Consider the following 15,244-nt stretch of genomic DNA (forward strand, 5'->3'; position numbering starts at 1 on the left):
GGCTGCCTCCCAAATGCAGGCACTGTTCCAGATCATTAATGATGACTGTAGGATGAACTCTGCCTGCAAAAGCGATGTGCACTAAAACCTAAACTAAAACCGCGTGCCTTCTCCCTCTGCCTCACCATAAACACTCTTCTTCTGCCTCACATTCATTATGGCCATTCTTCTGTGCAGATACACCATCGATCGACACACAGACTTGGAGAGGCTGTTTAATATCAACTCCAACAATGGCACCATCAGCACTCTGCAAGCTCTGGACAGAGAGACGTCCAAATGGCACAACATCTCAGTTCTAGCCACAGAAATCAGTGAGCACAGTTTGTTTCTTTTCCCTTCAACCATGATGGTAAGAATGAATATTATGCAATTAACAGTAGCACGCCTTCATGTTTGCTTTAGATGGGAAGACGATTCTAGCCAATTATTAAATGTGAACAAAAGGCAGCTCAAGAGAAACTCAACTGTCAGCTAAAGCAGTATTTATTGGAGAGCACAGGCGCAGTTTTGCTTTGTCTTGTTTTCAATAAAGTTCACATTCACCAATGTAGAGAAATATTTCCCCTGGGTTCAGCATTGCACTTCAATTTTGTGCCCAGGAAAAACAACCTGCTTGCAAAGAGAAAAACAAAATATATAACCAGTAGTAACTCAAAAGCCTATAATTATCACTTTTCCCCTCCAACCAATAAAAATGAAATTATAACATTTCTAAAAGAGCAAATCCTCGGTTGAACACGTAAATTCAGACATTCTGAGAAATCCATAAAACCATGAAATGTTTCGAATTCATAAAATGTTTTGAAGATAAACATCAAGCGTATCGTGTGCTGAGCTTAATTACTGTGTTCTCTGTAAAAGGACATTTGCTGGCAGTAACGTAGGACTGAAAAAAAAGATGGATATGCAGTCCATCAGTAATTGGACAGTAATTTTATTGTTTTGTTCTGCACTCCAGCACACTGGATTTGAAAAGGAACAATGATTATTATGATAAAATACAGAATGTCACCCTTATTACAAATGCAGCTACATCTATATGGGGTGAACTCTATAGGAATCACAGCCCATTTTTATACATGATTCCTGTAATTCAGGGGACTATAAACAATTGGACAATTTGAATTTGGACAAACGGCCAACAGATGTATCACTGCATTATTAAGTCATGCACAAATGCATCTAGAGTTAATTCTAGATGTGGTGTTTGCATCTAAAGTCTATTTTTGTTGTAAACATGTGGACCAAAGAAGATTTGATGTCATTAAAGCAGGAAATCATGGCTGAAATATCATTGCACTCCTAACAAAACCATGAACCTACAAACTGGTAACTTCACAGGAGAATGCAAAATGTTCTTAACTTCTAACTATTTTATTCCATGTAAATCTAGGCCATTTCTCTTGGTCCACTCATCTTAATTGCTCACATAATGTGAAAGACAGATACTATGCTCAAATGATGTAGAATAGTGAAATAAAGGAAGATACATGGTTATAATATTACCAACATAAAAACTTTATGAAGTTACAGAACAAAGTCTTATAAAAGAGCTGAGATTAACATGTAGCAGAAATGGAGTGAGGAAAATGTGGATGTAAAAAGGAAGAGTTGGTAATCCAAAGCAAACCACCACACTGGCAAAACACTGCATTGTACGACTGCCAGAAGAACTGGTTCATTCGTATTTATTGATAAAGTGACTGCTGAGGACAGTAACAGAATGAATTTTTAAGTATACAGAAGCATCTTAACTGCCCAGATCCAACAAATGCCTGAAAACTCTGTATATCGTGGTACCTTAAAATGGGGGACTATGTATAAAAAAAAAAGCAGTGTTTCTTGCATGATTCACGCAATATACATGCTAAATTACACCTGACGTTGCATTTAAATGGGAATTCTACCATTTTTTCAAATTTTCTGCATAACTAAAGGGTCAAAATGTAAACAGAAAGTGGTTTGATATAAAATGCTCCAGTCTACAGAATCTTACTGAGTCAGAACTGTTCACCAAGATCTAGATTAAGGGAACCAGAAGTGTTTAATGCCTCTAAAAGCAAGATTCTACTCATGCTGGCTTCTTACAGATTTACCACAATTTTACCATCTTCAACATTACTTATAAAACCCACAAAAACACATATCGCTTCATGGCTCATTTTTGGAAGTAAATAAATGGCTATATTTGTGTTGGATGCCGCTACAATCCGGCCACTTGTTCCTATCACCACCACAACAAAGAAATCTGAGGCATTAAGTTTCTTTAACAAGAGCCATCTCAGATCAAAACATACTGAATGACTTTGTTTACATTTCAGATTGAATTATGCAGAGAATTTGAAAAATTGGTGGATTAAAACTCAATCATTGTTCCGCTTCAGAGTACAAACTCTGTGTCCTCACTGAATTAGATTACTTAGAAATTTGAAGGCATTATATAAAAATCTCATTATGTAAAAGCCTCTGTATGTCTGCAATTGTTTATACAAACATCTTTCATGTTCAGGTACTTCTCTGCAAACTAGAGTCCCTGTGTTCATCAAAGTTCAGGACGTGAACGATAATGCACCTGAATTTGCCATGTATTATGAGACCTTTGTCTGTGAAAATGCCAAAGCTGGCGAGGTATGGAATCTTTACGTCTTGTTTGTGTCTTTCAGAGCCAAATAACTAACTCTGAATATCTTATTTTCATCGTATGCGATTCTGTAGTTCGATAAGCATCCAGTGTAATTGTGTGTGAATTTAGTTACTCAATATCTTCTTGATAAAGTGATGAAAATGAACTTTGCCTTCTCTATTCCTTCTGCATTTTAGCTCATTCAGACCATAAGTGCAGTGGATACAGATGAGCCTATCGTTGCACATAAGTTTGTCTTCAGTCTGAGCACAGTCAACCCTAACTTCACCATCTTCGACAACGAAGGTAACTATCACAAAGCCACACCCAATACACAGTGAATTAGCTGGTTACAAGAAGTTCCACGACACAGTGTTATGAGCATCTCAGTATTCAGCACCTAACAATTAGGCCCAGCAATCAGGATGACATTCACTGCCCTATGTCAGAGGATCACAAATAAGACTGCACATTACTAAAATGTTAAGATATGATCACTAATGAATCTCTTTGGGATGCAGCCAGACAAAGATCAGGCAGTTGTTATTCAGTGCTGATAACAGAGAAATGCCTTTTAATGCTGGCAATGTTGTTTACTCTCCAGATAACACAGCACGGATATTGACACGCAGGGGAGGCTTCAGCCGGCACGAGATGAGCTCGTACCTGCTGCCTGTAGTGATCTCAGACAACGACTACCCCATCCAGAGCAGCACCAGCACTCTAACCGTGCGGGTGTGCGCATGTGACAGGAGCAGGAACGTGCAGACCTGCAGTACTGAAGCCCTGCTGCTCTCCGCTGGACTGAGTACTGGAGCGCTGGTGGCTATCTTACTTTGCATCATCATACTGCTCAGTGAGTAATGCCATAGATTTAACAAAGGTCCCACTGCACAACATTTAACCTAATATCACTTCCAGCCAATGCAAAAGTCTGGACTTACTTATACAGGTACATAAGTGACATGTTAAGTCATGTTAAGTAAGAAGGGCTGCAACTATATGATATCCATAATCAATAAATCAGCACATTAGGATTTTGATTAATCAGGAAAAGAAACAATGCAGCTATTAGTAAAATCACAGAATATTTACCTTTATACACAACACTGCATCTAAAAACATATCAGCAGTATTTCTCCTTTTGCACAATGCTCTTTCAAACATAAAACACCTACCTTTTTTTCTAAATTATTAAAAAATATATATAGGATGGGGCTATGGCTCAGTCATTACTCTAGCAGCAGTTTAGTCTCAGTTAAACACAGGCTTGGGTAAACCAGTAACTTTAGGGGCCCGAGTCTACCTGATCCACTGCTAAATAAATATCTGCTAAATCGGATGCACTGTGATCAGTCATGATACAATCTCATTTCCCAAAAAGTTGGGACGCTGTGCAAAATGTAAATAAAAGCAAAATGCAATGATGTGCAAATCATTAAACCCTGTATTTCATTGAAAATCGTAGAAAGACAACATATGAAATGTTGAAACTGAGAAATTTTATTGTTTTTTTGTTTTTTTTTTATATATGTCTATTTTAAATTTGATGCCAACAACACGTTCCAAAAAAGTTGGGACGGGGGCATGTTTACCACTGTGTTTCATCAGCTCTTCTTTCAACAACACTCTGTAGGCATTTGGGAACTGAAGAGACCAACTGCTGTAGTTGAAGCAAGGCTGAAGCAAGGCCTTCCCTAAAAAAAAGACGTCATCTGGATGGCAGCATATGTCGCCAAAACATTTCTATATCGCTCAGCATTAATGGTGCCTTCACAGATATGCACGTCACCCATGCCATGTGCACTAACGCACCCCTACGCCATCATGAACTGGCTTTTGAACTGTGCACTAATAACAAGCTGAGTGGTCTTCAGCTCAAAGGATGCAGCGTCCGTGATTTCCAAAAAGAATTTCAAATGTTGATTTGTTGGTCCACAGGACACTTTTCCACTTCACCTCAGTCCATTTTAAATGAGCTTGGGCCCAAAGAAGGTGGCAGCATTCCTGTATCCTGTTTATATATGGTTTTCTCTTTGCATTTTAGAGCTTTAATTTGCATTTGTGGATGCAGTGGCGAACTGTTTTCACAGAGAGTGGTTTTCAGAAGTGTTTCTGAGCCCATGTAGTGATTTTCTCTACAGAATCATGTTTGTTTTTAATGCAGTGCTGCCTGAGGGCCCAAAGATCTTCGTTAGCCAATATTGGTTTTTGGCCTTGCCTCTTACATACAGAGATTTCTCCAGACTCTCTGAATCTTTTAATGTTATTATGTACCATAGATGATGAAAAGCAAAAGTTCTTTGCTATTTTATTTTGAGAAACAGTATCCTTGAATTGTTGCACTATTTGATCATGCAGTCTTTCACAGAGTGGTGAACCCCTGCTCATCTTTACTTCTGAAAGGCTAAGCCTTGGGATGCTTTTTTATACCCAATCATGTTATTGGCCTGTTGCCAATTAACCACCAGGCGTTTTTTTTAAGCATCACACAACTTACCAGCCTTTTGTTGCCCCCATCCCAACTCTATTGGAACATGTTGTTGGCATCAAATTCAAAACGGGCATATATTTTTCAAAAAAACAATGAAAATTTCAGTTTTAACATTTGATATGTTGCCTTTCTACTATTTTCAATTAAATATATAGGGTTTAAATGAATTGCACATCATTGCATTCTGATTTTATTTACATTTTATTTACCCAATGTTTTTGGAAACAGGGTTGTATATTATCTGCATAACAATCTAACAGTAGAATTTTTGAAATTTTAATGTGAATTTCATTATTTCTTAGTATTTATCCCCCTTTTCGGTGTAATGACAGCAGGCATTTGAATCTAACTCCATAACTGACCCCACAGTGATGCACTGCTTAACAGCAAAAATAAGTTTGAATTGTTCATCCTTGCTAGTGCACTATTTTTGTTCCTTCTTTTCTTTCCTTCTTTTGTGGGGGTGGGAAAATGAAGTTTCCCTTTTACATCAGTAAGAGGTATAGTTTAAACCCAGGTCACCTTTAGCTTTTCTGAAAAAGCCTGATCAGGACTGCAATGATTAACACTTCCTTTAGTTGCGCATGGTACCTCAGTGTGTGTTTAATTAAGCAAAATAGCATCTAATTAAAACCAAACCACATCATAATGTAAAGTATATGGGCCTATTGGTATAGAATATTGATATACGAGATGATGTGCTTCAATTACAATACACAATCTTGCTAAACCTCTGTAAAACCATGTCTTTAGCAGGTTTAAGATAAGACTTAGTTGAACCTATAGACTATACAGCCTATGGTTAAACCTGAGATACAGCAGCATCTAACTTACTGACAGATTTGTTATTATTAGCTAAATGAAGCAGCAACTGGATTTAGTTTAAACCACAGATGTGGTTTAAAGTGCAGCTTCCACAGGAAAAAGACACAGCAGTGGAGTTTAACCTCTTTAACTCCTTTGGACTTTGTCATATTCTTTACTTCATAACTTTCATATTTTATAAGCTTCATTCAAAAGGTGGGCGTCATATGAGAACTGTAACTGTCTTCTTTCCAGTCAAATAGATGGGTAATGTAATTTTAAACCTGATAATAAAAGAAGCTGAACTCACAACTTTTTTCTCCTACTGAAAGTTGACCCATTTTTTCACAAATCTAAACTAGAAACTGGACCCCAGATGGCGTCTCTTCAGTGATGAGCTCTGTAAAAATTACTTTTATTAAAAAAATACAAAGAACATTTAAAATTTTGGCTTTCAGCAGTAAATTGTTAGCATACAGCATTATGTGTATGATCATAAAACACACTTTCTGTTAATTTGAGGGGAACTTTTACAAAAAAAAAAAAAAGTACAGTTATTTTATACAGTTACTGAATAATTTGCCTTACGATTTGGGCATGTCTATTCAGATGGAAAAGCCGAAATATACCTCCGAGCATAAGTGGTTAAGAACCCAAATTCAACGGTTAACCTCGAGTTGAAACTCTATACCACAGCTAAACTAGCTAATGACGAAGTGATTAAATTTGTCCTTTTTTTGAAGCTCGACATACAAAACGGCACCAAGCAGGCACTTTCAAAAGTTCCGTTTTCCGTCCACACAAAACAAGGGAAACGTTTGTTATTTTTTAGGTTTTAAAATCTCAGCCGAGGGTATTCAATACCTTACTGATGACGCTGTTTTGTGTAGACGGGAGTTCAAAACGCAGAGGAAAAACTGCGTTTTAGAAACGGAACCGTGGTAACGTTAGAGGAATAGCATAGCACAGCTTTGCCTCGCAGTTCAAAATACAAAATAGAGTTCAAAATACAGCTCTTACCTTCAGCCTAAGTCGGGCATTGCTCTTGTTCCTGAAATAAGAAGGAATTTGGTAAAAAGCAGACAATGGCGCTAACATATCTTCAACTTCTCACTACGGCTTCAGTATATTATTTACTAACCATGCTGAGCTTCTGCTGTGGATGCAGCGCGGACAGTTAGTCGTGCTGTCGTGCCGGGTGAGCTCGGTTTTACACAGTTTACCCTAAACCATAGTTTTAGATGGTGTTAAAATAAAGCATTTGCACATTGTTTTGACTTGTTGGGTCGTGTACAAACACGCACTGCAGTCACTGCATTGTGTATTTTCCCTCTCGTCATCAAGCCAACTAATCGATAACAGAATTCGTTGCTAACGTTTTTGATCGACGTTAATGATTATGTCGACTAGTTGTTGCAGCCCTACAAGCGATAATATTAATGTGTGTTATTTTATATACAGTTATAACTTACATATTGTAAATGTGGACCTTACAAACTAGACACAAAATGTATTTTTTATAAGTTTAAGTATTTTAAGGATTATTCATTATATACTGAAAATACTATACTGTATTTACAATACATTTTTGTCATATTATCTACCTCAAGACTTGATCATCACTTTTTAAATATGAACCATGGATGTTCATTTTATTGCAAATTCAATGTTAATACTACACAGCTTTCTCAATTAGAATCATCTACAGCTCCAATCATCTATAGCACCGAATTGGTTTCATATTATGGAAAACACTGATTCCAAATTTTTGAACAGCTATTTCAAACTTTTGAACAGTATTTGGGAATTAGCTGGAGATGATGTGAGAACTGAATGGGTAAATGTAGGTTAATACAACAATTAGGACCAATGGCAAGCTTGTACCCTGTCTTGTTTTCCCAATTTATTTTCAATTTGTAAAAATGTTAAAATATACACTCAAGCTTTTACACTCATAGTACACTTATACCTTAAAATAAAGTTGCTATAAAAGGTTCTTTGGATAGAGTACCACTTTTTGGTCCTCTAAAGCAGTGTTTCCCAACCCTGGTCCTGGAGGCCCAGTGCCCTGCACATGTAGTGTTTTCCCTGCTCCCAACACACCTAATCCAACTAATAGGCTCATTAACAACCCCGTACTGAGTTGATGTGGGTGTATTACAACAGGGAAACCACTAAAATCTGCAGACTCATGGGCCTCCAGGACCAGGGTCAGGAAACACTGCCCTAATGAACTCTTTAATGGATAGTTCTATTTATTAAAAATGTAAAGAACCGAATCAGTCCAGGCCAAGAATCATTCAGTAAGCTTTATTTTTAAGAGCAAACAAATCTACATGTACCTGTTCATTCCCAAAACTGATTAGGCCATCCTTTAAGTATGTCAGAGATATCTTAGTCTATGCTGTCAAGCTGTGCTCTGACCTACATCTACTTTCTCCTTGATGAATGATGGAGTGTGGATCACTGTAAGAGGGTTTTGAAACTCACAGCCAGCTACTGGCCACAGCAATGCCCAGCACCACTTCATCACACCCTGAAGTGCCCTAACGTGTGGTCTTTGTTGCTTGTCGATAAAATCAAATGAAACTTATTATTCTTAACAGGAACTCATCTACCACCACCGTGAGCAGATGATGATCATAAGTCCTTTTTAACTGCTACAGAACAAATACAAAGTGCGTTAATGTCCAGGTCTTCCTGGCACTACAGCGAGTCTGGTGTCACAATGTAATATCTTTCCTGCTGTTATTTATTCATTTTTCTTTTAATTTCCTCCAAAATACTTCCTTCAGATAATCAAAAACTAGGGCAGAACTAGGGCACCCCATTAAGACATTACTTTAGGTGATGCTTATAGAAAGTCTGTCTCACCCCCTCCCTCCCTCTCCACATCTCTGAAAGTGCAACGGTGGAGGAAAAAGGAGCTTTCATTATTAAATGCTTGCAATTGACAGAAAGGCCTTTTGTGTTCTTGCAAGCCCCTAAGTAGGTCGCATGCTCCTGCCTGACATCGTAAAACACCACGTTTACCCATTTCTAAGTTAATGCAGTATGAACAAAGCACCCAGCTCTGAACAACATGGGTTCCTCCGGAGGAAAAGAGGCAAAGAGCTAAAAGATGTGTCTGTGTCCAGAGGCACCTCAGTAAGAAACTATCAAAACTCTCTGGGCATGCCACTTGACCAAACGTGTCTCATGGCCCATCTGGGGTAATATTATCTGCTTCAGTACAACTGCTTTGATTACTGTGGTTGTGTAGCGTCCTTGTTAATATGTAGGCTAATATTTGAACTGTTGTACTCACTACTCTGAACCGTTTTAAAAGCGGTGATTCAACTCATCAGTGATTAATCAACCTCTTCATCAGCTGAGTTGAGTAATAGAGTAGGGAAACATGGAATGGTGCAGTATCGGGAGTCCCTGGGATTGAAAACGATGAACACTGATTTAATGCACTAGCTCTGTAGAGGGGCACGATAATAACACAAATGTACATGCTATGCATGTGTATTTATGGATGCATCAGACATAATGAGCAACATTTCGTTGATATTTATGTCATCTTGTAGTCAGTGTCAGCTCATTATATTTAACAGGCTCTCTCCCCATATTCCATCTGCTCAACTGCAATAACTAGCACACATTATTTTGTTTCGCATATCAAGCACAGTCAGGCCCACCGTCCCCTCTCTTTCTCTTCCTAAATAGCCCTTTCTGCCAGTCCTTCATTCCTGAGTAGACAGGTTATAGCACCGGAGCTTGAACCTTAGTGCAATTGAGCGCAATATCATGGCATCTGCTTGTTACCCTCTTTCCCTCTCTCCATCTCTGACTTGCTCCAGTCTTTCTTTCTGAAGAGCTGTCTAATTCACCTCCGCAACCCACCACGGCGAAGGGGAGCATTGGGCCGTAACAAGAGATTGCTACCTCCACCTCCAACCCCCTCTTCAGACCTCAGAACAAGCCCTCCCCACCCGGCAGCCCTCCAGGCTGGGCCGAACACAGCGTGCAGCCCCCCTGCAGGGCCTCCTTCATAATTAACACCTGAGTGGGAGGCAGGGGCAATCTCTCCGTTTACCTGCTGAGAGGAGAGAGCAGGCGCTGATCAGGAAAAACAAGCTGCAAACTGGAGCACCTGCTCTCTTTCCCGACATAGAATTCCCTCCCCGCGCCAAAAAAGAAACAGTTTTTCTCTTTTTTTTGAAGCCCAAGCATAACTATCAGTCCCGTTCTGGTGCTTACAAAAGTTCAAACAAAATGCCCAATGAGATTTAAAGAGCGAAAAAGAAGCGGAAGATCCTTCGACATGTTGGGTCTGCTCAAGCCACATCACATGTGAGATTTCTTAAAGCCTTAAAGAGCATTCAGTAATATGACATGAGCACAGAAGTGAGCGAAGAAGAGAGAGAGGAAAACGCAGAATAAAGCTCTTTTCTTTTTTCGCTGAATCTTTAATACTGCGAGGTGATCGCCCCAGGCAGTACTAAGTCTTTATCAGCAACAGAGTGTGGCTCTCTCCTCACTCTATTCATGAGGATCTTAAGCGCATGACACCTTTTGAAACACACTCCTCTGCATCTTCTGCTAAGCCCGCCGCAGTGTTATGCAGTGCTAGTTCCATTCTTATCTCCTCTCTCTGCCTTAGTCAACCCACAGCCGCTCAGTCTCCGGCTCTTTAGCACCCCCTCTCTTCTCTCCGCTAAAATTGATAGCTTGCTCTCTTACTGTAAATCGACAAACTAGAACTCATCGTTAGATGGCACTGGATTGTTCACTCTTTTCTGTTTTTTTGTGGCCTTGAACTGGGCATTGTTTCTCTGGTGGCTCACTCAATGAATGTCGCCCGGTTTCGATCACAGCGTCTTCTTTTTCTTGTTGCTATAGCGATTGTACTGGGTTGTCAGGCCTTTTCTCCATATTCACTGATCCGGCTGTTGCCTCTCTTCCATGCGCAGAAAGCTTAGGCACGGCGAAGTATTGTGTATCTCCACTGTCACCATAGTGATTGTGATGTTTTGTTTATCTGTCCCGGTCTCCATAGTGATTGTGGTCCTGTTTGCGGCGCTGAGGAGGCAGAAGAAGAAAGAGCCTCTGATCATCTCCAAAGAGGACGTGAGGGACAACGTCGTGAGCTACAACGACGAAGGTGGAGGAGAGGAGGACACGCAGGCCTTTGACATCGGAACCCTGAGGAACCCTGAAGTCATCGACACCAACAAAATGCGGCGTGATATTATCCCGGAAATGCTGTTCCCTTTCCGACGCATTTCTCCCATAAAAGACAACACGGACGTGAGGGACTTCATTAATGGCCGTCTACAAGAGAACGATTCAGACCCAACAGCACCTCCTTATGACTCACTGGCCACCTACGCCTATGAGGGCAACGGCTCGCTAGCAGAGTCCCTCAGTTCACTCGAGTCTTCAGCAACTGAGGGCGATCAGGATTTTGACTACCTTAGCCACTGGGGACCACCGTTCAAAAAACTGGCAGACATGTATATAGGAAAAGAGACACAGAGAGAGACCTAAAGACAAGTTGTAACGCAGTACTGTGTATTCTGACTCGTGTCACTACATCAACTTACACCCACTCGAATCCCACTCTTTTATTCAGCTGTATAATCCAGTTAGAATCAATGAAGACTTGAAAATCTTACTCAGCTACTGGGGACATTTTACACACACACACATTCTCTTTTCAACCTTCTCCTCTTTCTTCTAGTACTTCTTCTTCCTCTTTCTCTTCTTCCTCTATCTCTTTTTTTTATTCAGTAAAGATGCCTTCGAAGTTTAGGAATATGTTGTGATCAATGGTGTGAAAAATGTGTTTTGTATCTATGAACAGTGATAGCAGCTTTCTATACTATTGATGTTTATTGCTAAATAAATGGATGAAAATAATCTGATTATTAGCTTAGCTTTTCTTGCCAACCGAGTCGAAAATAGGTACATGTATACAAGTTTTACAATTCTGAACATAATGTAAACTATTTGGTATCTTTGTTTAAGAAGAAGTGTTCCAGTGAAAGGTTTGTATGGGTTCTGTCAAACTGTGCATTCATCTCAGCACATTGAATTAGATATGTAAAATGAAAGGTGTACTCTTGTAGAATACTGATCATACACTCTTCATGTTGTCTGAATGCTGTCATATTGTTTTATACTGTATTTATATTTTTATACTTATTTTGATAATAAAGTTTTGAAAATCACTAATGTGGTATCAATGTGTCCATTATCGATGCATATTCAGAGCCAATCCTGACCTCCTTCGGGCCCTAAGCAAGATTCTGCAAAGGGGCCCTGCTGCCCTGACCTGTGAGACATGTAAATCATTTGCAATTGCCACACAGTCACACCTGACACCCCAGTGCTCCCACTACAACCCTCTCACCTTTAAAAGTGTTTGCTCCATCTGTCTGTCCAAGAATTAGTAGACCTCAAAAACAGAATGTGATATAAACAAACAATATTTATCAATCAATCAATTTTTACTCCTCTACTGACAAACTTAAGCAGAGCACCTAAAAAATGAAAGATAATACTGTCAGCTGCATCAGGCCCATTCAAAGTGGCTCCCCCAGATTTCCTTTTATACATTTTTAAATATAAAATACTGTTTATACTATGGTTTGACTGAATACTTGATAGTTATTGTTTACTGAGAGATGTGCAGCCCAGTATGCCCTGCTAATAAACATTTTAGATTCAGTATTTAATCAATAGTCCATGTGAATCCATTGCTTTCCATATTGCATTAGTCAGAGTTGTAACTGAACCTTGACTGAGAGACTAGATAATCATTATCTTGTTTTAAAATGACGTCCACCTATGAAGAGTGTGCCATCACCCCCATATATTGTCCGGACTGGACTGGTCTCCACAGAGGTTGCTACTGCAAAGTGCGAGTTTCATTTCATGCATGTGCATATAAACACGTTTACACGTAAAATGGTTGTCTTTTCTGTGCTGCAGTTTGTAAACACCGCTGCCCACTGGTGTTCATCAGACAGCACATCCGCTTTTATTTGTTAAATGTTACTGTTATTTGCTGACATCAAACTCAAAAGAGAGGACAGAACACAAGTTTACCTGAGTGTTGTTCCCGCAATCCTCTCTCATGGTATTTTTCCTTTGTTCGTGATGGATAGCTCTGCTTCATCCTCTCATCGAAGTTGTAAATAATAAACAGCTTTGACACAAGGGGGAGGTGAGGCCCTTGCATAATTCGTGGGGCCATACACAACATGCGCAGTGAGCGTATAGGGCTGACCAGTTCTCTGCATAACACACACATTATCAGCACTCAAAATGGAAGTTAAAGCACTGCCAGGTATTAAAAGCAATGGCTTGGCAGAAAATCAAATATACATAATTTTCCACATATCTCAGATGAGGTTGATCAGCCAATACATTTTTGGTGTCAAAATTTTACTTTTTTTAGTTTAGCTATGAGTAGAGCTATGAGGCCAACATTGCTAACAAACACTGGAAGTCAATAGTTTCTATAAATACATGCCAAAAACTTCTCTCAACCCACCCAGAACACATTCAGATCTTCATTAAGGTTTACTTACTGTGAATTATGAAAATGAATAAAACCTCACCATATAGCTGAACTATACTGGGGATGTTTTAGGCACTTTTGTTGTGCCATTCTGACTCCCCACAGAATCCAATCCCTCTTGGCATGCACGCACATCACACAGACATATGGACTCTTGATTACATTTGTGATTTCTATTGCTTCTACTTTTAAACATATATCTTCCGTTGGAAACAGGTATTCATAAAATGAATGGCAGGAGTGGGGGTGCTGAACGAGCAGCAGCAGCCCCAGATTTCAGAGTTGGTTAACTGCAACTGCTACATAAATAAATAAATAAAATAAAATAAAATAAAAACTGAACTTAAAACTAATTTGTAAGTAGTAAAGACCTTTATCTGCTTGTTTTAGAGTGGAGTTTGTATTTGTATGTTTTATTCATATATTTTACAAAGCTGCAGTAGCTGTGTACTACTGAAGTTAACAATGTATTTTCATAACAACGAGCCAAATCGCTTCCCTCACCCACTGCTGGCCACTTTAGGGGCACGTTGCTAAAATACATGCAGGTTGAAGTGCAAAGAGGGAGTGTTGTGCAGAGCCTTAAAGCAGCCTAATTTTGTTTTTTAAACTAAAAAAAAAAGTAATTACCTCCCACACTTTGAATATATTCTTTTCTATCGACTATTACATCTTCCATGTGTGCTGCATTCGAATGTGTGGTGTGACACAACTGGTTACCACTCCACAAATCAACACTCTGATTGGACATCACTCAACGGATTTGCATAAAATTCATCCTAAAGGAGAGAGAGCAGAGACATCAGTGTGTGTATCAGCTTTTTTTATGTGTCAGTTATGTGGGTTATTGTTGTCTTCTGCCACGTTATGGCACATCATCATGACATGTTCTGTTTGGTGTAAATTATCAAAAAATGTTTATATAAAAAAGGCATGTCGTTTTGCATGGCATCACCCTTCACATCACTTACATACTGCTGAAAAATTCAGAATCCCTAACTTAAAACACCTTCCCCCATCCCTGGGCACGCATATCTTGGCTGATCAACTACATCTTGGGTAAGTGAATATTAGTGTATATTTGATTTTTTCTGCTAAAACATTCCATTAATCGTTTTCTTAAATATATTATATTTTTAGTAGAAAGCAAAAAGATTTATTTATACCTCACTAGTCCACCTCGCTTACAGTTTGACTTGTCCTGACGACGATGTGATCGAGTTTCTGTCAGAGGACACTACAAACAGAAACCAGAATAGATTTTTTTCTTCTACAAAATAAATAAATAATCCCAGTCGACATTTTCCCATGAAAAATGATATCACTCAGGCAATGAAGCGAGTACTATAATGTGAAATTCCTCTAGATCTTCATTTGTATGAATAGTTTCATTGTTCATTTGATGTTCTTTGCAAATGTCTCCGTAAATCAGCAATTTCCTCATTAAATAAGAAACTCATGTTACACCATGGATGAACATGATGAAAACTGTAATTTTGCAAAGACAATAAGAATCTTAAACTGCTGAGAAAAGCAAAAGAAGAAATGAAGGCATTTATGCTTATACCTGCACATAAGAGTGTTACCTATTCATTCCTTTGGTAGAACATGTTTCATCAGCCTCTAATACATTGCTCAACGCTGTATGTCCCCAGATGATTACCAACTGGTGCAGCTTCAATTTGCACTTCAGATAAATGGAAATATGCTGTGGTGGCAGAAAAGTTGGTTTTCGACGAGAGGTTGT

General features: G+C 39.0%; 1 protein-coding gene across 3 annotated transcripts in view; it reads left to right on the forward strand.

Annotated features, from left to right (window-relative positions):
- LOC118809305 (cadherin-10) overlaps nucleotides 1-12,142 on the forward strand; it is a 49,065-nt gene extending 36,923 nt beyond the window's left edge. For all 3 annotated transcript variants that reach the window (XM_036572468.1, XM_036572466.1, XM_036572467.1), the window contains 5 exons: nucleotides 178-314; nucleotides 2,513-2,631; nucleotides 2,824-2,932; nucleotides 3,231-3,482; nucleotides 10,969-12,142. In XM_036572468.1, coding sequence (XP_036428361.1) covers nucleotides 178-314; nucleotides 2,513-2,631; nucleotides 2,824-2,932; nucleotides 3,231-3,482; nucleotides 10,969-11,459 — 1,108 coding nt within the window. In that variant the 3' untranslated portion in view covers nucleotides 11,460-12,142. The remainder of the gene's footprint in view (nucleotides 1-177; nucleotides 315-2,512; nucleotides 2,632-2,823; nucleotides 2,933-3,230; nucleotides 3,483-10,968) is intronic.
- Nucleotides 12,143-15,244: the final 3,102 nt, after the last annotated feature.

The sequence above is a fragment of the Colossoma macropomum genome, unplaced genomic scaffold (genome assembly GCF_904425465.1).
Source record: "Colossoma macropomum unplaced genomic scaffold, Colossoma_macropomum, whole genome shotgun sequence".
Taxonomy (NCBI): Eukaryota; Metazoa; Chordata; class Actinopteri; order Characiformes; family Serrasalmidae; genus Colossoma; species Colossoma macropomum.